At 47.8% G+C, this 26,396-nt stretch overlaps 1 protein-coding gene across 2 annotated transcripts in view; it reads left to right on the forward strand.

Annotated features, from left to right (window-relative positions):
* The window catches only part of CRMP1 (collapsin response mediator protein 1), a 62,354-nt gene extending 35,958 nt beyond the window's left edge, over positions 1-26,396 (forward strand). For both annotated transcript variants that reach the window (XM_055589076.1, XM_055589077.1), the window contains exons 5-14: positions 642-703; positions 2,630-2,710; positions 7,839-7,907; positions 9,671-9,791; positions 12,743-12,899; positions 16,882-17,023; positions 17,856-18,026; positions 22,744-22,923; positions 23,945-24,110; positions 26,261-26,396. In XM_055589076.1, coding sequence (XP_055445051.1) covers positions 642-703; positions 2,630-2,710; positions 7,839-7,907; positions 9,671-9,791; positions 12,743-12,899; positions 16,882-17,023; positions 17,856-18,026; positions 22,744-22,923; positions 23,945-24,110; positions 26,261-26,352 — 1,241 coding nt within the window. In that variant the 3' untranslated portion in view covers positions 26,353-26,396. The remainder of the gene's footprint in view (positions 1-641; positions 704-2,629; positions 2,711-7,838; positions 7,908-9,670; positions 9,792-12,742; positions 12,900-16,881; positions 17,024-17,855; positions 18,027-22,743; positions 22,924-23,944; positions 24,111-26,260) is intronic.

The raw sequence follows: 26,396 nt of genomic DNA on the forward strand, positions 1-26,396 counted from the left end.
AAGAGTCCTTCTGGGACAAAAAAGTCTGATCGTGTCGTTCCCTTGCTTTAAAAGCACATGTTCTACTAGACAATAGTCATGGCTGTACAGCATCGTGAATGCACTAAATGCCCTGAAATGCACACTTGAAAGTGGTTCCGATGCTGAATTTTGTTTTGTATATTTTACCAGAATGAAAAAGCCTAAGGGACTTTTCTTAAAAGCACATGATCTTTTTGCTTCTGACACAGGACACTTTGTAGCACCTGCACATCTAATGTCCTTTTATCCTTCCTTCCGTCTGTGCCACGCACGCCCCTCCCTCTCAGCCCAGGTAGCTCCCCTCCCCTCCCCGCTTCCCTCCCTTTCCCCCTCCCCGCCCCCTCATCCTCCCCGTCCCCTTCTTCCTCTTCCCCTTCCTCTTCCTGCTCTTTCAGACTCAGCTGACACGTGGCCTTCCCTGGAGGCCCCCTTTGACCCTCACCGCCCCCCCACCCCCCGCCCCTGCCGCCCAAGCTAGCTTAGATGCCCCTGCTGTGAATTCTGATGTCACCCTTCCATCTTGGTTGTTACCACTCTGTGCTGTGCTTATTGATTTACCGGCAAGACATGTTCTTTTTTTTCTTAAATGCATTTTTTGTTCTCTTTTTATCTTGAAACAGGAGTCAATTCCTTCCAGGTCTACATGGCTTACAAGGATCTCTACCAAATGTCTGATAGCCAGGTAGGTCCTTGTACACGCTCCACCTCCCCGGGGCAGGAATAGACCTGCCTTGTCAGGAAGTCAGCGCATGGCAGGGGAGATGTCAGAGCAGGCCGGGGAGGGCCCTGGGTTCAAGTCCTGGTTCTGACACTGAACTGTCAGTCATCACCCTGTATTCTTTTCTGGCTAGAGTGGCATAGAGCGGGGACCCCCTGCATGGTGATTCCCAAACTCAACTCGTCCTCAGCCTCATGTAAAGACCTCACTAAAAACACAGACTCTTAGATTCCATCAGAGATGCTCAGGGCTAGACTTCAGGAATCTGTACGTCCCAAAAGCTCTGCAGCTGATTCTGGGGCTCAAGCGAGTTTGGGGACCATTTCCTTAGGTCTCTGACTTGAAGCAGAGCCCTGGCTGTTCCTGCAGCCACGTGCAAGTCACGTCCTTTCTCAGTTTTCTCATCTATACAGCATGATCACTGCTGGCCCTGTCAACCTCAAACAATTGTTATGTGGATGAGTTGAGTCAAGGAAGATAGTGCTCTGAGGAGTACAGATGTAGCGGGTTACAATTTATTGAGCCCTGGGCCTTCTTTCATTACTAGGACCCCTGGTTTGGTTTTGTTATTATCACTCTGCCCTCTGCTTGTTAAAAAGGTGGGGCAGTGTGGTGGCAGAGGAAATGAATGCTGGAGCCAGACTGCTTGACAGCAAGCCCCAACTTTGCTATGTAGCCTGGGGCTAGATTTTCTAACCTCTCTGTGCTTTAGGCTCTTAATGGCACTTAGCATTAAGAGAGGTTGTCGAGGATTAATGATTCTGTACAAGTAAAGCTCTAGGGCAGCGCCTGGCACTCAGCAAGTGCCATTCGGGTATTAATAAGCAGATTGTCATGATCACCATGGGGTTTCACGTGCAATGGAGGAAGCATCCATGTGTTCCCTTTCAAAACAGACACTTGGAGTTACAGGATATAACTTACCCTGGATGTCCTGGAAACCTTTGATGCAACCATCAAAGGCATCCTAAAAGCTAAAAGTTCGTTCAGTTTCATGGAAAAAGTAGTGTGTGTTTCTCTAGCATAATTGACATTTTCACCTGTTTCATTCGAATGTCTGTTTTCCTGAAGCCCTGGTTAGAAATGGAACTGAGCAGATTCAGGGTATGGGTCCTCAAAAGTGTTCGATAACTCCGTATGCCTCCATCACCTGTTGTCTACCCCTAAAAGCACACATCTTGGGTGAGGGAGGTCTTATATGCAAAGAGGACAAAGTTGAGATTGGCAAAGGGAGGGAACATGTGGCTTTGTCCTCACCAGATACAACTGTCTGACTACAAATCCTTTGTGGGTTGGAAGAGGGTGGTGGGCAGTGTGGGCAGGACCTGGATTGGCTAAATCAGGTGATGCTTGGCAGGATATACGTGATCTGGGCATTAGAGTTATTAAAGGACGTGGTCCCCCCTACTACACTGTGATTGGTAACATGACATGGGTTGGGATTTTTGTAAAGATGTACACATTTCCTGTGGTTGGTGGTGGTTGCAATACAGGCTCAGCGGGTTTAATTATACAATTTCAGTAAACTTCTCAGCTGTACTTGTCCCCATCAACAACTACATACTTTAAAGAAGCAAAGCCACAAAGAAAGTGAAAGGCCTGCGTGGGTGTACTTGTGGGCATAATCATGCCTTGGTGTGACTTTTATCAGCTATGCCCACCACTGCCACCCCCTCCACCCACCTTAACTTCCTGCTTTTGGATCTGGAGGGTGTAGGGCTAAGGGAAGATCTTTTCCAGTGCTCACTTGTTGAACAGCGTGTTCCATTGATGTGGATGGAGCATCCCGGCAGGTGGATGACTGTGTGCGTGAGCAATAAGGGCAGTCTTTGCAAATGATCGTGCTGTGATATTTTTATCTCACCCCAACCCCCGTTTATCTCTCCTTAGCTCTATGAAGCCTTCACCTTCCTTAAGGGGCTGGGAGCTGTGATCCTGGTCCACGCAGAAAATGGTGATTTGATAGCTCAGGTGAGTGGTCTGAATTCCCAGCCTTTCTACCTCAGTCTCCTTCTCCTTGTTGTAAAGGCTATGAGAAGAGGGCGTGGAGGCATTAATCAGCCAGGTCACCAGGCAGTGAAGGGTCAAGCCAAGAACCGGATGGCATGTCAGACACTGGGTGTGAGTCACTCACACACTGTCCGCGCTGTGGCCTTAGGCAGGCCATAGTACCTCTTGGATTGCAGTTTTCTCACCTGTACAGTAGGGGTAACATGACTGCCCTGTGAACCATGGAGAGTTTGCATGTGCAATAAATGAAGATCCGAAAGAAAATGCATTTGGCACACCTAGGGTCACATCGTCTCCTTCGGGGGAAGGGCTGGGTTGATCATGATGCCACAAATCAAGATAGAAGATTTGGTTGTATCCAAAGAAAGTAATTAATGCTACGCTAAGTAGTATATTTGTATGTGTGTGTGCTTAGTCACTCACAGCTCCTAGCAAACCACTGGACTGTAGCCTGCCAGGCTCCTTTGTCCATGGGATTTTTCAGGCAAGAATACTGGAGTGGATTGCCATGTCCTCCTCTAGTGGATCTTCCCGACCCAGTGATCGAACCCACATCTCCTATGTCTACTGCATTGCAGGCAGATTCTTTACCCACTGAGCCATCAGGAGAAGGGAAAGGATACCCACTCCAGTATTCTGGCCTAGAGAATTCCATGGACTATATATAGTCCATGGGGTCACTATGAGTTGGACACAACTGAGCGACTTTCACTTTCATGGTAAAACTCTACTTCTGTATACCAAAACCTGTTTCAGTTCTCGTGGCTGCATAACAATCCCCCCTGTCCCAAATTTAGCATCCTCAAACAATAAACTTCTTCTGTGTCATGGTCCTGTGGAGTCCAGGTGTGGCCTTCCTGGGTCTTTGACCTCGGGATCTTTCACAGGCTGCTGTGAAGGTGTTGGGTCTGGCTGCAGTTGTCTCATGGCTGGTGTAGGACAGAATTCCTTTCCAGCGTCACTCAGAGGGTTGTTGCTAAGATTTAGTTCCTCACAAGCTATCAGACCGATGGCCTCTATTCTTTGCTGGCTGTTGGACAGAGGCCCCCTTGGCTCCCTGACACATGGGCAGCTACATCATGGTGGCAGCTTCCTTCCAAGCGAGGGAGAACGAGACCTCATTTGACCTCACTCAATCCTAGGTCTGTGAGATTCATCCCTATGGCTTCCTGAAGCATAGTGTTTTCTTTTTCATTATGGTGCAGAATTACACAGCAGGAATAGATCACAATTTGTTCTCCAGTTGATAGTTTATTTTTTTTCTATTTATATTTGTTCAGTCGTGTCTGACTCTTTGGGACCCCATGGACTATATCCCACTGGACTCCTATGTCCATGGAATTCTCCAGGCCAGAATATTGGAGTTGGGTTGCTTTTTCCTTCTCCAGAGGATCTTCCCAACCCATGGATGGAACCTGGGTCTCCCGCATTGCAGGCAGATTCTTTACTGTCTGAGCCACCAGGGAAGCCCCTGATAGATACTTGGATCGTTTTAAATTTGGGACTCTTGTATGTAAAGTTTTCTTGAACATTCTTGTTTAGTCTGTTGTTAAACTTGTGTTCGCATTTCTGTTGGTAAATACCTGGGAGTAGCACTCCTGGGTGGTTGGGTACATATATTTAGATTTTGTAGTTACTGTTACCCACTTTTCCAGGGTGCGCCAGCCTGTTGTCTCATCAAACGTGTGCGAGACGTTGAGTTTGGAACCTCAATACTTTAAAAAATTATTTATTTATTTTTGGCTGTGCTGGATCTGTGTTGCCGCGCACGGACTTTCTCAGTTGCGGAGAGTGGGGGCTACTTTCTAGCTGTGAGGTGCAGGCTTCTCACTGCGGTGGTTTAGCTCATTGCGGAGCACGGGCTTCAGAAGTTGCAGCACGTGGGCTCAGTAATTGTGGCTCCTGGGCTCTGAGCACAGGCTCAGGAGTTGTGGTACACAGTCTTAGTTGCTCCATGGCATGTGGGATCTTCCCAGACCCGGGTCAAACTCATGTCTCTGCACTGGCAGGCAGATTTCTTTTTTTTTTTTTTTTTTTTTTACCTCTGAGCCACCAGGGAAGCCTCTGGAGCCCCAATTCCTAAATGGGGCTTTTTCGCTTTCCTTGCTGCCACTGTGTGTGTGTGTGTGTTTTGGCCTCACCACGCAACATCTAGAATCAAAGTTCTCCAGAAAGAAAAGACAGATAGTGCTAAGTCTTGAGATCCCATGAATTGTAGCCTGCCAGGCTCCTCTGTCCATGGAATTCTCCAGGCAAGAATACTGGAGTGGGTTGCCATTTCCTTCTCCAGGGGAGCTTCCCGACACAGGAATTGAACCCAGGTCTCCTGCATTGCAGGTAGATGCTTTACCAACAGCTATGCAGAAAGCCCAACCAGGGATCAAACCTGGTCCTTCTGCATTGGAAGTACAGAGTCTTAACCACTAGACCACCAGGGAAATCTCTTGCTACTGATTTAAGATTGAGTTTTCTCAGCTCCAGTAAATAAGTTACCTTTTGTACACCTGCTTCCCCAGTTCCAAAACATTTTTGACATCTCTGCATTCTTTCGATTCTTGGGTACCATTTCTATCACTAGTGGAGTTTCAGGATGGAGTGACAATAATGGGAGTATTCAGCCATGATAGTTAACTAGAATCCCTTCTCTAGCCTTTTGTGATCCATTTCCCCCCCGCCCTTATTTCATCTTTTGTCTTCCCTCCCTTTTTATCCTCTTTCCTTCCTTCCAACAGAAATAGTAACTGATGTTTAAACAGTCTTTCACAGGGATGTCTCCGTATCGTAAATCTTTTTGTAAACAGTTTACAAAATGCCTTGTAAACATCATCTTCAATAGCTGACATTATCCCGTTCTGTACTTAAATCCACCCCAGCTGTTGGATCTTGAAATCATTTCCAGCTTACGTTCTTATAATAAACTCAAGCTTAATAACCATAAATGCAGAGTTGAAAATTATGACTTTTTTATTGTTGATAGGGTCTGGGGCTTCTCATAGGAATGTGTTCCAGAATGATGATACAGAAACTGGAGAAGTTAAAAATAGCAGCAGCACAGCTGACATCTGGGCGATGTGAAGAGATCAGTGTTGAGATACTGAAGTATTCCTAAGGAGGGGGCATCTTGAAGCCTTGGAGCCAATGGATTTGCATCTAGGCCGTTAGCTCAGGGAACCATTTCATTTATAAGCTTGAGGTAGAGCTTTCCTGTTAGAAAGATAGGTGCCAGAAAGATGAAGCTATAGTAGAGGGAATGAGAGCTGGGTGATGATTCAAGAGCTCTCACTATACATGATATACACGCACACATATATATACACTGCAGATTGTATATACATCGTCCAGACATTTCTCATCTGCCACCTTGGTGATGCATTACAGCAACTCCAGGTGCAGGCACTGTTATTTCCAGTGTGAACTAGAAAAGATGAATGAAATAATGCTATTTGCAGCAAGCATGGGTGGACCTAGAGATTATACTAAATGAAATAATGAAGTAAGCCAAAGACAAATATCATATGATAATGGCTTATATGTGGAATCTAAAATTTAAAAATGATGCAAATAAACTTATTTACAAAACAGAAACAGACACAGAGACATTAGAAAAGAAATGTATGGTTACCAAAGGGGAAGGTTGAAGGGGAGGGATAAATTGGGAGTTTATGGTTAACATATACATTCTATTATATAGAGAACAGATAACCTACAAGGACCTACTGTAGAGTACAGGGAACTCTACTCAATATTTTATAGTAACCTATAAGGAGAAAGAATCTGAAAAGGAATATATTGGGTTGGCCCAAAAGTTCATTTGGTTTTTTCCTTTTGTCTATAACTAAATCACTTTTGACTATGGTTTTTCCAGTGGCCAAGTATAGGTGTGAGAGTTGGACTATAAAGAAAGCTGAGTGCCAAAGAATTGATGCTTTTGAACTGTGGTGCTGGAGAAGACTCTTGAGAGTCCCTTGGACTGCAAGGAGATCCATCCAGTCCATCCTAAAGGAGATCAGTCCTGGGTGTTCATTGGAAGGACTGATGCCGAAGCTGAAACTCCAATACTTTGGCCACCTGATGCAAAGAGTTGACTCATTGGAAAAGACCCTGATGCTGGGAAAGATTGGGGGCAGGAGGAGAAGGGGACGACAGAGGATGAGACGGCTGGATGGCATCACTGACTCAATGGACATGGGTTTGGGCAGACTCTGGGAGTTGGTGATGGACAGGGAGGCCTGGCATGCTGCGGTTCATGGCGTTGCAAAGAGACACGACTGACCTACTGAACTGAACCGAAAATCACTTTCAGTTCAGTCACACAGTTGTGTCTGTTTGTGACCCCATGGACTGCAGCATGCCAGGCCTCCCTGTCCATCGCCAACTCCCGGAGCTTGCTCAAACTTAGGTCCATCAAGTTGGTGATGCCATCCAACCATCTCATCCTCTGTCATCCCCTTATCCTCCTGCCTTCAGTCTTTCTCAGCATCAGGGTCTTTTCTAAGGAGTCATTTCTTCCCATCAGGTGGCTAAAGTATTGGAGTTTCAGCTTCAGCATTAATTCTTCCAATAAATCCCTTTACTGCTCGCCTAAAGCTAACACAACCTTGTAGATCATCTCTCCTTCAATTTTTAACAAAAGGAAAGAAGAGAAGACTGAGTCTCACAAGAGTGTGACCAGTGTGCCCAAAGTCACACACACGCTCAGTTCTGGAACTGGATACCCAGTTGAGGATTCTGTGGTTTCCGCATCCATGTCACGCCCACACACCGCCTGCTTCCTTCTCTTGTGCAGCTGAGATTTAGAAGTTGGAAGAGTAGAGGGTGGTCTTTGAGGCCATTTCTTACAACCTTGCTTCCTCTCACTGGTCCTGTGGGGTTGAATAGAGCCCCTGTGGATGGGGACATCGCAAAGGGGGAAGGTGGGCACTGGGAGTGAAGGGGGCAAAGAAGCTGTGGATGTCCCCAGCCATTAGACTCCACATGGTCCAGTCCTCCTCTTGGGCTCAGCTGTCCCATCTGTCTGATGGGTTGGAGGACTGGCCTTTCCTGGCTCTGGCATTCTGCCATCACTGACACGTTCGTTCTTGTCTTGTAGGAACAGAAGCGGATCTTAGAGATGGGCATCACGGGTCCTGAGGGCCATGCTCTGAGCAGACCTGAAGAGGTAATGGAGCCTCCACTGGGTTTGACTCTGACATAGCTGAGAGCTTACCCTGATGCTGTTCCAGCTGGAAGAGCTGGCTAGAGCCCCCGCCCCTGTCCCATTCCCCATATGAGCATCTCAGCACGTGTGGTCTTCTCCAGGGTCTGCCCTGGGGCTCGGGAGCTCTGGGGGCTGCAGATCCATCAGAAGAGTTAGGAAAGGCTCTGCCTCTCCCAGGGCCCAGGAGCTTCCCACCAAGGCCCCAAGGACACTTCAGAATCCCGACCGAGGACTCGGGGTATTTGACGACAGGAACGTGGAGCCCCATGTCCCAGGCACAGTGAATTCCAAATCACTGCCTCTGCATAGGCCTCCTGTCCACTATACTCTAAGACTTGACAGATTCCCCCAGGAGTGAGTGATAGGGCGCACCTCTGTGTGTGTGTGTGTGTGTGTGTGTGTGTGTTTAGCAGGGACAGGAGGAAGGCAAGCAGATTGAACATCGGACAGGATGGGAGCCCAGCATTTTCTGATGTCTCATCAGATCACTAGCAGTCTTCCCTGATGTCCGCTTTGGACTGGCCTGTTTGGAACATGGGACATGACACATGAATACACAGACTCCTTATCCCAAGGATTCCTAAACTGGCCCAGTGCTCCAGACGTGAGGTCCATGCCCATGAGCTGGGTTCCCAGTCCCTGGTGAGACCAGGAACACACCGGAGACAGTGTTTATAAACCTTTATAGCATGTTACGTTGCCACCAACTCTAGGCATGTGAGCAGCATGGGAACTCTTCTGGGTGTGGCTGCTTTCCCGACATGTGGCTGTGGCTTGGGCTTCCTGCCAGCCAAGAGCAGCACAGCCATGTGTGGACCTCCAACAGATTGGAAATTAAAAATAAGACAATAAAAACATCGCTGGTTCTTTTATTCAAGAAGTACTGGTCTAGGGAGTACAGAGACCAAACCTCATAGCACATGGTTTCACATGGTTGTTTAACAAATGAAGCAAGGAATGTATGGGAACACCTGTGTTCCTTGATGTCAGGAATTTTATAAATAACCACCTCCAGGCATGTAAGTTGGACCAGAGAGAAGGCTGAACACTGAAGAATCCATGCTTTTGAACTGTGGTGCTGGAGAAGACTCTTGGCCAGCAAGGAGATCAAACCAGTCAATCCTAAAGGAAATCAACCCTGAATATTCATTGGAAGGACTGATGCTGAAGCTCCAATATTTCGGCCACCTGATGCGAAGACCCAACCCATTGGAAAAGATCCTGATGCTGGGAAAGGTTGAAGGCAGGAGGAGAAGAGGGCGACAGAGGAAGAGATGATTGGATGGCATCATGACTCAATGGACATGAGTTTGAGCAAGCTCCAGGAGATGGTGAAGGACCGGGAAGCCTGGTGTGCTGCATGGGGGCGCAGAGAATCAAACATGACTGAGTGACTGAACCACCACCACCAAGCGTGTGAGCAGCATGGGGACCTTTGATGGCCTGTTCTGCTTAGGTGATCTTCTGACAGAGCATCCAGAGCACTACCAATCATGCAAATAACACAATTCTGCCTTCCAACCCTCTAGCCGAATACATTCTGACTTTTTTTTTCCCTTTTTAAAAATCGACAGTGTCTTCCTCCCTTGATGTGATAGATTTCCCTCTGACCACACTTCATTAAGGAAAATCGAGGAAGGCTGATCAGGAAGAGCCCTGGGTGCTCAGAGTGGGTGGTGCCCCCACCCCTCCCCTCATGACCTGTGTGTTCACTGTGTCCGCAGCTGGAGGCCGAGGCTGTGTTCCGGGCCATCACCATCGCGGGCCGGATCAACTGCCCTGTGTACATCACCAAGGTGATGAGTAAGAGCGCTGCGGACATCATTACCCTGGCCAGGAAGAAAGGTACGCAGCCCAGCACCCGGGATCTCCGCTGGGTGTGAGGAAGGGGCGTGTCCAGCAGATTCAGGTTCACTGGTGGAGCTCTTGCCCAGGACAGAGACCTTCTGCCAGCCAGGTTGAAAAGGGAGCTGGACAGTGGGCAGACGCCAGATGGGTGGTTGGTTTTAGGTTTGATTCCTGGTGTGCCATGGGCCCCAGGTAAGTGGTGTTCTGAGCCTCATTTTCTCCATTTGTAGCTAAGGTGTTTATCCCTCCTGTGGGTCACATGAGACCATGTATTTTAAAGGTCTGTGAAGAGTTCCAAGTTCTCCCCAGGGTTTCACATCAAGGCAGTGATGGAGCTGGGGCTGCATCAGCTTCTGGGTCCTCCCCGCCTTCTTTCTGCTTCTCTCTGGGCCCTTCATCCTGGGTCCCCCATCCAGGGCCTCTCAGGGGTGCATGCACCCAGGCTCCACTGTGGGGCCCACAGAGAGACTCAGCTGCAGGTTGGGAAGGAGGAAGATGTTGTTCCACAGGCCAGAGGGTCTGGGGGACAGCCCCGTGCTGGACATCAGGGGAGTGAGGCAGGAAGTCCGCCTCCAGCTCTAAGACTTGGACACGCTACTTACCCTCTGACCTGCTCAATGGCCCTTCCCCAGGAGGCTCAGAGGAGGCATCCAAGGGCATTGCCCAGGCCTTATGATTGAGGCCCACAGCCCCCAACAACTAGCAGGTCAAGAGTGAGGAAGGGTGCCCAGAGGAGTCTTCCTTCCCAAATTCAGGGCGAGAGAGATGGACAGAGAGAGAATGGCAGATGGACACAGGAGAGAGAGAGAATGACAGGAGCTCATGTCACACGGAGACAGTGGCTAGACTCTTTGATCCTTGTGGACATTCACCAAGGAGGTTCGCCACCCAGACAAGGTCCTCCTCATCCATGCTCTGGGAGTCGTATGAGGTTGACCGGAAGCTCTGGGTCACATGGGGTGGCCAGGTGAAAATCAGCAGGAGCAGCACAGCCCTGACAGCATCCACCCTCTGTACCCAGAGGGCTCCCCCTTCTTACAGGAACCCTTCATGGAAAGTGCAAGTGGCTCTGGTCTTAAAATTCTTTAATGATATATGTTACTGGGTTGACCAAAAAAGCTAGAGTTTTTTTCCATAAGATTTGACAGAAAAATCGAAACGAACTTGTTGGTCAACCCGATATTTCACCTAATGTGTCCAAAATTTATTCACTCCACATGTAGTCAAGATAAAAGCACTAACAGGATATTTGGCATTATTTTTTCTGTACAATCTTCAAAGTCTAGTGTGTATAGCACCCTTTCAGCACGTCTCATTTCAGACCAACCCCAACTCCAAACGCCTGAAAGCCACGATGCAGCTGGTGGTTTTCATATGGAACAGCAGCTTTTTTTTTTTTTTTTTAATTATTTGTGTGGCTGTGTGAGGTCCCAGCTGCATCATACAAGATCTTCTGTTGTGCGTGAGCTCACTAGTTGCAGTTCAGCTGTCCTTCTGCAGGTGGGATCTTAGTTCCCCAACCAGGGATTGAACCTGCATCCCTTGCATTGGAAGGCTGATTCTTAACCACTGGGCCACCAGGGAAGTCCGGGAACAGAGCAGTTTTGAACCCCAAATACCTGGTTTTAGTATTTTAAGGGCAAGCTAACCAGTGGAGGTATTGATAGTGCTCTAGGCCAGTGCAGCTTGCGGAGGACCAACTTTCGGTTAAAGATGAGGAAAATGCAGCTCAGAGTGGTAACAGAAGCTTAGAAGCAGCAGTAAGCACGCTGGCCCTGCAGGCCCTGGAGCTGCCGAGAAATAAGGTGACCACCAGCCGTGCATGGTTATTTCAGTTTAAATGAAGCAAATTTAAATACAGTTTTTAAGTTGGCTCTTTAGTTGCTTCCCTGGTGGCTCAGTGGTAAAGAATTTGCCTGCAAACACTGAAGACTGAGAGACACGGGTTCGATCCCTCGGTCAGGAAGATCTCCTGGAGAAAGGAATGGCATCCTGCTTCCAGTCGTGTTGCCAGGAAAATCCCATGGAGGTCTCAAAAGTGTTAGACACTGCTGAGAGACTAAACAACAGTGGCATTAGCCCTATTTCTCGTGCTCCAGGGCCACGTGTGGCTGGTGGCTCCTGCCCTGGACAGCTCGGCACAGGACAGTCCCACCACCACCGTTGGGTGGCACCATCCCAGAGCCAGGCTGCTGGAGACCAAAGCCTCTCTCTCACTCACCAGCAGCGTGGCCCCGGGCAGATGCCACAGAGTCATGGGCCCAAGTTGCCTCTGCTGCAGAAATTCTCACTAAGCCTGAGACTTTGCCCATGGATTTTTGTTCTGGCAGAAACACCTCTGGCCCCTCCCTGGAAAGTGAGTGCTCAGCAAGGAGCCCCCAGCAGTGGCTTGGTGGCTGCATACCCTGGTCCCCTTGCTTCACATGGTGGGACGGCCCTGGGGCTCCTGGAGCCCTCAGGGCACTGAGTTGTGGACACCCACGGCCATGACTGGGTGCTCAGTCACCTGTCCTCAGCGTCTCTCTCGGCCTATGTCCTGTCCTCCATGTCCGCCGAGTTGTTTCCTGGAATCACCTCCAGATAAAACACTTGAACTCTATTTTTCACTTGAATATCTGCTCCTGGCAGAACCCATGCAAAGACAGCACATCAGGTTTCTGTGCCTCGATTGGCCATCGTAAACAGATAATGATCAGATCCAAGTGCTGGAAGCATTGATGGTCCACAGGGTCACTGAGCGGGACAGCGGGTGCTGAGTGCCTGGGGCACCTGAGTGCCTGGTGGCTGGGGGCGGGGCCTCTGGGGTGTATGTGGTGAAGCCTGATGGAGAGGACGGGTGTGATTTATCCCGTCTCATTGTCCGGCCTTTGAGATTCTATTTTCTTGCATCAGCATCTCCCACGAAAGACCATCCACTGTCAACCATGCGTGTCTGTTTGCCTCCTAAGGCCCCCTCGTTTTTGGTGAGCCCATCGCTGCCAGTCTGGGGACGGATGGCACCCATTACTGGAGCAAGAACTGGGCCAAGGCGGCGGCCTTCGTGACCTCCCCTCCCCTGAGTCCGGACCCCACCACGCCTGACTATTTGACCTCCCTACTGGCCTGGTGAGGACCCTGGGGTGGCTGGGGTGTTGGGGCTGGGCAGGAGGGTGGGGTCTCGGGGCTGGGGTTGTGGGCAGGGTCTCTGGGCTGGGCAGGTGGGCGGGGCCTTTGGGCAGGTTGAAGGGCTGGAGATTGCAACTGCCTCAGACACACTTGGGAGAGGACCTTGGGCGGGGTGCTCCGGGAGACCTCAGAACAAAGCTCCACGTAGTTTACAGCACGCCTTTGGGCCTTTTAGGCTTCCCTGGTGTCTCAGATGGTAAAGAATCTGCCTGCAATGCAGGAGACCCAGCTCAATTCCTGGGTCAGGAAGGTCCCCTGAAGAAGGGAAGGGCAACCCACTCCAGTACTCTTGCCTGGAGAATCCCAAGGACAGAGGAACCTGACGGGCTGCAGTCCATGGGGTCATGAAGAGTCAGATACAACTGAACACCTTAACACTTTCAGGCCTTTTAATCAGTAACTGTTCAAGTTTATAGGTCACCTGCCATTCATTCAGCAATATTTAAGCACCTTCTGTGTGCCTGGCACTGCGGTGCATTAGGAAACACACAGAATTAGGAGTGTGAGACCAGGATCCCAACCCTGATGGGCTGTGTCACCCTGGCCGTGTCAGCTAACCTGTAATGTCTCTGCCTCAGTTGGCTCATCAGCCGAGTGGGGAGAACACAGTACCTACTGCAGAGCTGGGTGTGAGGTAGTGTAGGCAGAAGGCCTGGAATTCAGGGTTCACAGCAGCCAGTGCATTCTAGTCCACTTCCTGCACCCAGTAGGTGCACAGCTGCTTCAGTTCCTTCTCTGCTGTCCGCCAGTGCGAGGCAAGAATACGTGAGGTCACAGGAGAATGCTAAGTGGTGAGGGGTGCAAGCCGTTCTGGAAGTGGAGATGCAAGCTTGGAAGGCTTTCTAGAGGAAGTGACATCAGGCCTGGAGCTAGAGGATGCATAAGAGTTTGCCTGATGGGTGAGGATAAGAAGGAGCTTCTAATCAGCAGGAACCTTAAGAGGGTGAGGCTGTGTACCCAGCACTCAAATTCCTTTTCCCCAAAAGGGACGCAGCGGCCCATGACTTACACATCCAATCGCTCACTCTTAGAGTCTGTAGCCTGAAGTCTGGTGAGCAGTTCCAAGTCCAAAACAAACCCCTGATCTTCCTCCAGAGAGCTGCTGCCCCCCAAATCTTGCCCGTCTCAGGAGGAGGCAGGAAATGGACCAAAGGTCCTGGAATCTGGCCACTTCCTCCTCCTTGGCTGCAGCCATCCTGGCTCAGGGACCATCATTTCTCACCTCCCAACTGGCCTCTTTTATTTCCATGTGGCCCATTCCACACCCTCATCGCATCACAGTCTGTTCTCACCAGATGCTGAGAAATTTTAAAACTAATCAGACCAAGCCATCCAGGAGACGGCCAGGAGACCTCCAGGGTTCTTTCCTCTCAAAGTGAAACGCAAGTTCCCACGATGTCCCACAGGGCTGAACCTGATCTGACCTTCATTCCTCACTAACACTGCCTGGCCCTCCCAGGCCCTCCTCTCCCCTCTGTTCCCCTGGTCCAGCCCACTGGTCTCAAGCTAAACATACCCCAGGCAGGATGGTGCCACAGGGCCTTTGCATTCACTCTACCCCTGCCTAGCACTCTTTTCTTGCTCATCTTCTGATTTGCTCTTTGCTGGAAGATTTCTTCTTAAAGAGAGAGTTTGAATCATCTTCTGAAAAATGGCAACCCCAGTGCTACCCCACACTCTAATACTCATTCTCCTGATAGGCTGTATGTTCCTGACTTCTCCACCCCGCACAGGAATGTCAACAAATGCACAGAGACATTTGTTTCTTTCTGCTTGTAGGTGCATCCCCATTGCCTAAGACTATGCCAGACACAGGACCACACACCTTTGTTGAATAAATGAGTGAATATCACATCTGAAAGTATTTTTGTATGTCTACATGATAGCTCACATGCCTGGGGCTCTGAACTAGAGGCTGGCCTCTGCCCTCATTGAGAATCACAAAATAACGCTCCACTTATTCCATTGATTTAGATGCCACTTTGGGGCTCATCACATAGTCAAAAGTATTTTCTCTCCAATGCCTGAGGGATGAAAGAGCAAACCCAGTGAGCTTGTGTCACTTTTTTGGATTCAACAAATCAACAAATAGCGTTTTGTCCCTTGGGCGCAGCACAGAAACACCAGCCTTACAGAAGGATGACCTGTGTCAGCACTTTATGTTTTCCCATGTGACCTGGCAGGGATACAAGGCCAGGGGTATGACCTTCCTTCCAGCACGAACATCCCTGACTCCATGAGACTCACAGGCATGTCCTGGAGGCTAGGTGTTTGACTCACTTATTTATATATTCATTCATTCATTGGCTGCACTCACTTTTTTTCTTTTCTTTTTTTAAACCTTGAGATAAAATTCACATAACCTAAAATTCCTTGAGCACTCAGAGAGAAGAGGTTGGTGAAGGAAGGAGAGAGAAGCAAGGGAGTTAGCATCTTTGACACCATTTGTCTGGAGCTGAGCGCCAGGCAAGCAGCTCATGGGCTCCTCAGAGTGACGCTGGATGGAAGGTTCTATTCTCTTCTCCGTTTTATGCATGTAGAAAAGAGGAGTGACTTACCTGACCAGGAGGTGGCAGGTCCGGGATTTAGAAGCAGACCTGTTGGATCTGTAAAGTCAAAGGGTTGTTCAGAGGTCTAGTGAGATGCAGAGTGGAAGTAGACTCACCCTGCTCAGCTTTAGTAGCTTCTGCTCAGCACGCTTCTGCACGGATGCTGCATCATGGGGACACCGTGGACTCTCTCTCCGAGGGGTGAAAACACGCCCACCAAGAGGGAAATGATGCCATCTGCAGCAACGCTGATGGTCCTAGAGATTATCTTACTGAGTGAAGTAAGACAGAGAAAAGCGAACATCATAAGACACCAAAAGCAGGAACAGATGTAGAATAGATGCTTTCACAACGTAGGAAACAAACTTATGGCTACCAAGGGGAAAAGAGGGGGGATGAATTGAGAGATTGGGGTTGACATACAGACACTAGTATATATAAAATAGATAATGATAAGGACCTACTGCGTAGCTCAGGGAACTCTACTCAGTACTCTGTAATGACCTATATGGGAAAAGAACCTAAAAAAGGCTGGATAGATGTATATGTATAACTGACTCACTTTGCTTTACTGCAGAAACTCAACGTTGTAAATCAACTATACTCCAAAAATTTTTTTTAAAGGAAAAGAACAGACCAGCGCCCCAGGACCTGTTTTAGGGCGGGAGGAAAAGGCTGACCTGGGGAGCCTTACCCAGAGTCTGCACTCACACAGAACCTGCTCCTGATGCCCAGGTCTCTTTCCAGTCTTCAACCAGACACCGAAGGACCTTGTGGTGTCACTCAGCAAAGCCTGTTGTTGTTGTTCAGTCGCCCAGTCCTGTCTGACTCTTTGGGACACCATGGACTTCCCTGTCCTTCACTATCTCCCAGAGTTTGTGCAAACTCATGTCCATTGAGTCAGTGATGCCATCCAACCGTCTCATCCTGTCACCCCCTTCTCCTCCCGCCTTCAATCTTTCCTAGCATCAGGGTCTTTTCCAATGAGTCAGTCCTTCGCATCAGGTGCCAAAGTATTGGAGTTTCAGCTTCATCATCAGTCCTTCCAATGAATATTCAGGGTTGATTTCCTTTAGGGTTGAGTCGTTTGATCTGCTTGCAATCCAGGGGACTCTCACGAGTCTTCTCCAGCACCACAGTTTGAAAGCACCAATGCTTTGGCACTCAGCCTTCTTTATGGTCTCACATCTGTACATGACTACTGGAAAAACCATAGCTTTGACTATATGGACCTTTGTCGGCCAAGTAAAGCCCATAATGTGCCCTGAATCTCACTAGAGTTTGAGTTTCACAGCCTTCTTGGGTGTTTAAGTCAAAGCCTGATCCTCAACGTGAACTCAGGTCTGAAGCCCACCCTGTTTTGCCTTTGCCAGTGGAGACCTGCACGTCACCGGCAGCAGCCACTGTCCCTACAGCACTGCGCAGAAGGCGGTGGGCAAGGACAACTTCACCCTGATCCCTGAGGGCGTCAACGGGATAGAGGAGCGCATGACCGTGGTCTGGGACAAGGCGGTGGTAAGGCGGCGGCATCTCCCCCTGGAATGTTCTAGAAACACCCTCCTGGCCCATCGAAGCAGTGTGTTAGGCCCTTCTGGTTCCTAAATTTCCTTTCTTGCTTTGAGGGAGAAGCAGAATGTACCAGGATGGCACGTGGAAAACAGGTGGACCCTTAGGAAAGCTTGAGGAAACCTCCCTGGTGGTCCAGTGGTTGGGACTCCAAGCTTCCAATGTAGAGGGCAAGGGTTCAACCCCTGGTCAGAAAACTAAGATCCCACATGCCTTGAGATGTGGCCAAAAAATTTTCTTTTTAACTTAAAAATTTTTTTTCATTAAAAAAGAAATCAATGTGAGCCCTGTAGCATCCTCTGCACGTGCAGATGAGACAGCAGCTGTCGTTTAGTTCTTAAGGATGAAGATATTTTGTTTTGAGCCACATTTTAGTCCACGTAAAGATAGCTGTAAACCATGTGTGTGTTTGAGGTTATGGTTAAGAGCAGAGTATGGAGACTTCCTGTTCCATAAGGAATCCCTGGGTCATACCTCGATCACTCACTTGAAAGAGTAGATTTTTATTCTCAATTAAACTTGGGCCCAGTGAAACTGGCCAGATATCAGGATGGCCATTGGGAAAATATTAACACACCTTAGAGTGGTTAATTACATCTCCTCTGCTCTGATGAAGCCAGGCCCCTGGCACTCTTTCAAGGTGGCCTGGTTTCAGCGGGCAGAGAAGAAGAAAATTCTGGAGTCCTTGCAAGGACTCCCATTGGCTGCTTTAGATCTGTGCTGTCTGCCCCTTCTGAGCCTACTGTGAGCTGCTCTTCTCATCAGCGGATCTCTGCTTCAGGCTACTGGCAAGATGGATGAGAACCAGTTTGTCGCTGTTACCAGCACCAACGCAGCCAAGATCTTTAACCTGTACCCCAGAAAAGGGCGGATTGCCGTGGGCTCGGACGCCGACGTGGTCATCTGGGACCCAGACAAGGTGAAGACCATAACAGCCAAGAGTCACAAGTCGGTAAGTCCTGGTTTATCAGTGACGCTCCTGCCTTGGGTGAACAGGTCTTGCTCTGCGGTCATTTTAGGAGCCTCTGGTTAAAAATGATTTATGAATTTTCTAACTAAAGTGTGATCTGGTATCTGGTATGACTCCGTCATTCTGATTTCTCCTCTGGTTGGAGAGATTGGGAGAGGGGTTTGAAGCAGGCTCAGCTGAACTGTTCTAGCATCTCTCTCTCTTTCTCCCCCTCATCTCTTTCTCCCTTGGTCTCCGGGGTTCCTGGCAGCATTCTCAGCTGAATCTGCTCTTAATTCTATGTGGGTGATATAACCTGAGCCTCATAGAATTCCCCAAGTGAGGAATGCCACTGTGGCATTTAACTGTCCTTCCACTAAGAAGACAACAGATCGTACTGGGCTGAGTGAGTGCGCAGTTGGCTAGTTTTGACTGGAGTTAGCGATTTGCTTCTTGCACTGCTTTTTAGCATTTGCAATCCACATTTAGGCTTCAAAAAAATTGTAAATTACTGCCTAGCAGGATCACTTCAAGGTGACTCAGGATACATTAGATGAGCAAATGTTAAAACTGAAAACAGGTCATCTGCCTGGGAGGCAGTGGCCATGAAGAGTCCAAGGCGTAGTATTAACATCTGTTTGTAGAAAATCAATCTAATTATTTCCCTGAAGCCCTGAGTCCACACCTAAAAACCATCACAAACAATAAGGCTGATTCCAAATCAATATAAAGAATCGATACCTTCACTGTGAGGTAATTATAGAGCACTTGGAAAAACAGAATGGGAATCAAATTCCTGTTTTAATAATAGTCAAAACTGAAGAGTTCCAAAAATGCAATTTCTTCTATGCTAAAAAAAGATTCAATAGAATAAAAATATCTGTTCTTTCTAATTTAATCTGTAAAGCTGAAGTCATCTTCTCATAAAATGTAATGGAGTTGTTTTTTAACTAGAAAATCAGAGTTCCTGGATGGGAAATGTGAGAATAGCCAAAACATTTCTGAAAAAAATGAAAGAACCAGTGCTAATCAGCCCTGTTATTAACTCATATTATAAAGCTACAGTCATCAAGATAGTTTGCTTTTCAGTTCAGTTCAGTCACTCAGTCATGTCCGACTCTGCGACCCCCTGAACCACAGCATGCCAGGCCTCCCTGTCCATCACCAACTCCTGGAGTTCACTCAGACTCACGTCCATCAAGTCAGTGATGCCATCCAGCCATCTCATCCTCTGTCGTCCCCTTCTCCTCCTGCCCTCAATCTTTCCCAGCATCAGGGTCTTTTCAAATGAGTCAGCTCTTCGCATCAGGTGGCCAAAGTACTGGAGTTTCAGCTTTAACATCAATCCTACCAATGAACACCCAGGACTGATCTCCTTTAGGATGGACTGGTTGGATCTCCTGGCAGTCCAAGGGACTCTCAAGAGTCTTCTCCAACACCACAGTTCAAAAGCATCAATTCTTCTGTGCTCAGTCCTCTTTATAGTCCAACTCTCATATCCATACATGACCACTGGAAAAACCAGAGCCTTGACTAGACGGACATTTGTTGATAAAGTAATGTCTCTGTTTTTTAATATGCTGTCCAGGTTGGTCATAACTTTCCTTCCAAGGAGTAAGCGTCTTTTAATTTCATGGCTGCAGTCACCATCTGCAGTGATTTTGGAGCCCAGAAAAATAAAGTCTGACACTGTTTCCACTGTTTCCCCATCTATTTGCCATGAAGTGATGGGACCGGATGCCATGATCTTAGTTTTCAGAATGTTGAGCTTTAAGCCAACTTTTTCACTCTCCTCTTTCACTTTCATCAAGAGGCTCTTTAGTTCTTCTTCACTTTCTGCCATAAGGGTGGTGTCATCTGCATATCTGAGGTTATTGATATTTTTCCCGGCAGTCATGTTCCAGCTTGTGCTTCATCCAGCCCAGCGTTTCTCATGATGAACTCTGCATAAAAGTTAAATAAACAGGGTGACAATATACAGCCTTGATGTACTCCTTTTCCTATTTGGAACCAGTCTGTTGTTCCATGTCCAGTTCTAACTGTTGCTTCCTGACCTGCATACAGGTTTCTCAAGAGGCAGGTCAGGTGGTCTGGTATTCCCATCTCTTTCAGAATTTTCCACAGTTTATTGTGATCCACACAGTTTGGTATTAGAGAAAGAGAAAAGAGAGCCACGCAATAGACTGACCACATACAAAAATTTGATTTCCAACAAAGGAGACAGTTGAAATTAGACAAAGACAATTATTCAGTCAATTGTGTTTGAATACTTGGCTCGTAGGGCTAGACCTCTACTGTACTCTTGACTGCAAAACAAATGGAAATGGGTCAAAGACAGAAATAAAATGAAGTTATGAAAGGACTAGAATGATACCCATTTTTAAAAATGATCATTTTGAAGGTGGGAAGACCTAAGCAAGACACAGAACTTAGAAGCTATGAAGGAGAAGACTGGTCTGTTTGATCACTGACTACATACAAATAAAACAAAGAAAAAAAAAAAAACCTTTATATTGCAGCAGGTAATAATAGTTATTACTTTATATGACATCTAAAGGCAGAAATGAACAGGGAAAGTATTGGCAATGTAAATAAAGGGAGAAAAAATTTTAACATATTTTAATTTTTATAATTTTTATTTTAAATTATGAAAGTATGGTAACAAGAGACTTGGAAAATACAGAAAAAAGGTTACGTATAATTACACTATATATTACAATTATTTTTTTAAGTAGATAAATTAAGATTTGTAGTTGGATTTTTAATATCAAACTCTCAAAAATGAATAGAATGAACATACAGAGAAGTAGAAGGATATCGTAGACCTGAAAAGCACTATCAACTATTAGATTTATACAATTTTCACACAACAGTAGGATACAAATTCTATTCAAGCTCTCACAGACAAGAAATTTTTTTAACATTGACTATGTCCTTAGAAACCATTAAGGAAAATACCAAGAGCCTAATAGAACAAGGAGCATAAAGCTCAGTGACACGAGAAGAAATACACAAAGGGTTTCTATTCATTCAAAACCAGACCTGACCTTCCGTGTAATTAACCAAATATAAATCATCGTAGTAAAATGATTTCACCCACACCAGTGACTGAGATGCAGGGGTTTACGACGACAGATATGAGGTCTGACAAGGAGGCCAACCGACTGATGGGGTTTCACTGGGAATGGAAAACAGTGCTGCCTTTTCAGAGGGCAAATCTAAGTTAAAATCCATTTACGCTTTGGCCCAAACACCATGTCTAGGAAGATGTTCACATATGCCTGTGTGGACACCCATGTGTATTTGTCATGCTTTTTAGCAAAAGCAGGAAAATGACCCTCATGTTTGTCCCTGGAAACTGAATAAGTAAATGATGTTATGACCCTGGCCTGCTGCAGTCCCTGGGGTCGCAAAGAGTCAGACACGACTGAGCGACTGAACTGAACTGATGATGCCCCTGGGGTGGAATCCAGTTCAGCATTTTAAGGAATGTCAAGACATTTTTAGCCCACGAGATGTGCTGACAGGAACATTCTCGGAGGTAGGAAGAAAAACAAAAGTGAAAACTGTACAGAGCCCCAGGAACGTGAGATAGCTCTTCACATACAGAAAATATCTGGGGGCCCAGGACGGAAGCGATGACAGTTCATAAATAATAGTCGTTTGTACGGTTTGAATTTTACTTTGTTCATATAGCACCTTTAAGTAATGCAGCAATTTTATTAGCTTCTAAAACTCTGTGTGGTCCAGTGGTTAGGACTCTGCGCTTTCACTGCTGAGGCTGTAGGTTTGATCCCTGGTTGGGGAACCAAGATCCCACAAGTCATGTTATATGGCCAAAAATTAAAAACTAACAGTAAAAAGCAAAGCCAAAAAAGCCAAAACTCTATGTGGTTGTGAAATACAGAATGTGACATTGTGGGCAATTTATCCTGAGCCTCAGAAGAATTCTCTGGTGGAGGAATGCCATTGTGAGTCAGGCTTCTCAGTCTGAGGGTGAAGACAGACCTGCTTTTTAAAATGATGTATCCTTTGTACAGTTGGAATTTTTACTGTCTACATGACCTACTTTTTGAATAATCAGAGAGTGTGACTGGTGTTAGTTATATTCACTTTAGGAGTTATGAAAGGAACGCATTATGTTTTAAGGAAATGATTTGTCTTTCAAATTATTTTTTAAAAAGACAGAAAAAATTAAAAAGACCTTACCCAGTGCTGGAGGGGACTTCATAGACATGAAATCACTAAATAGTCCCCTGTTGCCAATGTCGTGTCAATTCATCTGATGCCTTCAGAAAATTATTTGGCAGTCTGCAATGAATGCCTTTCAAAAGCTCATATCCCTGTGACCCAGTAATTTAATTTTAGGAAACCATCTTAAAGAATGTTTCTAAAAATAAGATCCCAAAATGTCCATGTTAGCCAGAGTGGCTGCATTTCCTAACTCCAGGGACCCCATTCACATTCAAGATCCCCAGAGGGTAATAGTTAGATTATATAAAACCACCAGCAACATCACAGTTTAACACTGAGGGGCTGATTATACAAATAAAAGAGCGTACAAAGGAATATTTCATGGCACTAAGGTGTTTCCCAGAAAGAATAAACACTGGAAAATGCCCATGATAGCCTGTGTAGCAGAATCACCATCAGGATGAACAGGGCTCATGCAGAGAAAAGCCTGGGGAGCTGATTAAACCCGGTGGTTCTTGTCCCACAGGCCGTGGAGTACAACATCTTCGAAGGCATGGAGTGCCACGGCTCCCCGCTGGTGGTCATCAGCCAGGGCAAGATCGTCTTCGAGGATGGCAACATCAACGTCAACAAGGGCATGGGCCGCTTCATCCCCAGGAAGCCCTTCCCCGAGTACCTCTACCAGCGTATAAGGATCCGGAACAAGGTGACGGCCCAGGGACTCTACCTAAGCCTCCCCTTCCTCCTGTGTAGGAGGAGGGAGCCGAGGACTGGGGTCCCCCTGTGCAGGGGAGGAGGGAAGTGGGTATGAGGCCGGGGCGTTGTCACTGACTCACACTGGGGACCTGCTTGTGTCCCTGGCCACACGCTGTCTCCCGGGACCTAGGGCAGATGCCCACAGACGCCTGGCTGGCTCTGAGCCCTCTGGTGGGCTCCCAGCCTCCCACCTGAGCCCCTGCAGGTTTCAGTTTCTCTGCTCAGGGCTCTGTCCCCTGGGGCAATCCTCAACCCGTGCAGAGGGCTGGGGGCCTTGCCCCATTCATTTCTGGGTCCCAGCAGAGGTTTGTGTGGCAGTTTGTTCTGAGCCAGCTGCCCTTAGAGGTGACCCTCTCATCCTCTCTCCTCCTGTCTGGGATCACCTTCCAAACAAACTACCCAACATCCCCTAATCCGTGGTGAAGATACCCCTAGTCCTCGGTTTAGGGGTCCTTGTAGGGGCATCAGGGAAAGTGTTTTCCTCTTGGAAATGGCTTTGGAGTTCTCCTGAAGGAAGCTCTGTGTGTGTGTATGCATGTGTGTGCATGCCTGTCTTTATATGAATGTGTTAGGTTGTATGTAGGCATGTGTGATGTGTGCATTATATGTGTTTGTTAGTGTATGTATGCAGGCATGCATGTACATGTGTAAAATTGTGTGTATGCATGTGGCGTGTGTATTATGCATGTTTGTTAGTGTGTATCCAGGCTTGTGCGTGCGTATATACACATGTGTGAATTATGTGTGTGTGGAGTGGGGGTGTGTGGTGTGTGCATGCATATGCATGCATGCACACGTGTGTGTGCGTGTGCGCATTTAGGTATGCTGGTGAATGTATGCCTGTGTGTGGCGTGTACAAGCATGTGTGTGCATACTTGTGCATATCCCCAGGGAGACCACAGGTCACTCGCCTGCATGTGGGAATGCATATGTGCATCTTGTCAATCAATTGCTCTTCTCACCCCTCTCAGGTTTCTGGGTTGCAAGGGGTTCCCAGGGGCATGTATGATGGGCCTGTGTACGAGGTGCCAGCGACACCCAAATATGCAACTCCCGCTCCTTCTGTCAAATCCTCGCCTTCCAAACACCAGCCTCCACCCATCAGAAACCTCCACCAGTCCAACTTCAGCTTATCAGGTGAGAAACTAGAGCAGCCAAGGCTCCCCACCCTGCAGTGGCTCCCAGCGCCATGAACTCCTGAGAAGTGGACCCACAGCCTCAGACACCCGAGGAACCAAAGATGGGAGTGGGGGAATCCCCTCTTCCCTTCCTCTGGGGGTTGCGCAGAAAGCAGAGGGGGTCCATGGGGGCAGCATAGAGATACATGACCCTGGTTTATGAAGAATCTGCGTAAATTGTCCATGTGCTCGTCCTTAACGCACTTGGGTCCATTTTACATTCTTACCCATGAAGCCGAGCATGGAGGGGAAGTCACAGTAGCTGCCTTTGCTGGGTGTATCTTCTGGGTCGGATCTTTAGCTAGTCCCATCCATGGTGGTTTGTCACACGCTCTAGTAACTCAAGACTGTTTCAGCCTCACAACAGCCCTGTGTGTAGAGTCATATTATTCCTACTTCTTTAAGGAGGAAATTAAGGCCCCAAGACATTCAGTGTCAAAATGCCAGGGCTTGATGCTCAAGCGAATGTGTGTGGACAAAATCAGAAGTTCCCTGGTCCCTCAGCCTTTCTGAAGGCTCTTGGGATGCGTGTCTGCAATTTCATCAGCTCACCACATGAGGGCAGGCGTGCATGTGTTGGGACCTTGGAATTTCAATTGAGTGTGGGTTTCTTGCTGTGCCAGGTACTAGGAAGATGGTGATGAATAAGACATGGCTGGGCAGCCTCAGTCCAGTCCAGAGGTTGGCAGACTTTTTCTTAAAAGGCCAGATAGTAAATATTTTAAGTCTTGCGAGCAAAAAGGCAAAATCTAAGGCCATTAAAAAATGCAAAAACTACTCTTAGTTCATGGGCTGCACAAAAACAGAGCTGAGTTTTGTCATGGACTGATTTGTGGTCCAGCAGGAGTGAAGGGCATTTAAATAGAAAGGCAATGTGGTTGGCAAAAGGGAGAATGGAGGGACAGAGAGAAGATACCAGTTTAAATACCAGTTTAAATTGTGGGGGTGACCACCTACCACAGTAATTCAGGGATCATGCAACGGGGGACATGAATTAAGGGGTCCCTCAATCAAGACCTTCTTGCTTTCCCTGAGCCCATTTGTTCTGGAAGGAAAATCTTCTGACTGGACCCTCCCCACAATACTCCTCCTCCCCAGCATTATCCAGCTTTCAAAATTTACTTAATACATATTCATTGAGTGCCGGCACTGAGCTTAGTTCTGGAATTTTAAATCTTTAACCGCAAGAGAATGTATGAGATTGGAATGGATGGTTAGTTAGCTTTGCAGATTTAAAACAAAAAAGGCTGTCCCTACCTCCATGCAGATCTGCCCGTTGCAAACGGGGTGGGTAAATCCAGCTCTGAGTGTTCACACACAGGCACACATGCATGCCCACACATGCACATACATGTGCCCCCACACGTAACATAAAACACCTTTGTGACATTGGACTTTGGGGACAGACCACTTGGGGCTAGAATTCGGGCTTTTCTGCCCTCCAGTGGCGCTCCTACAATGGGTGACCTGAGCCTCAAATTCCTCATCTGTAAATTGGGGGTAAAACAACACCCCTTTCACAGGACTACTCTGTGCCCTGAACTCAACAACATATGCTAAAGCACCAAGTCTATGCCTGCACATGGTAGGCAATTAATCAATAATTGTTTGTCCCCGTTTTAGGCTTCCCTGCTAGCTCAGTTGGTAAAGAATCTGCCTGCAAGGCAGGAGACGTCTAGTTCGATTCCTGGGTCGGGAAGATCCACTGGAGCAGGGATAGGCTACCCACTCCAGAATACTGGCCTAGAGAATTCCATGGACTGTATAGTCCATGGGGCCGGAAAGAGTCAGACACAACTGAGCAACTTTCCCATTGCCCTGTTGCAAGAACATGAGGCCAGACAAAAAAAGAGAATGGGGTGGTCAGTGCCGCAGGAGGTGGCCCTGGGGCCTCGGGGGGCACAGAAGAAAGAGCACTGGACCCCGTGGAGGTCAGGGGGCCTTCCCAGTGGTAAGCCTGGACTGCAGGGTCGGGAGGATGGAGGGCTGGTCAAGACAAGGGCTCCATGTCCCAAGGGCTTGACGTGGGGACATGACACGAGAGGTCAGGAGCAGCTGGCAGAGCTGGTGTCCACAGATCTCCGAGTGACTGGCCGTATCTCTTCCCAGGCGCCCAGATAGACGACAACAACCCCCGGCGCACCGGCCACCGCATCGTGGCGCCCCCTGGCGGCCGCTCCAACATCACCAGCCTCGGGTGAAGGCGCTGCATGGATGAGCCAGAGTGAAGGATTCTGGGAAGGAC

The sequence above is a fragment of the Bubalus kerabau genome, chromosome 7 (genome assembly GCF_029407905.1).
Source record: "Bubalus kerabau isolate K-KA32 ecotype Philippines breed swamp buffalo chromosome 7, PCC_UOA_SB_1v2, whole genome shotgun sequence".
Classification (NCBI taxonomy): Eukaryota; Metazoa; Chordata; class Mammalia; order Artiodactyla; family Bovidae; genus Bubalus; species Bubalus kerabau.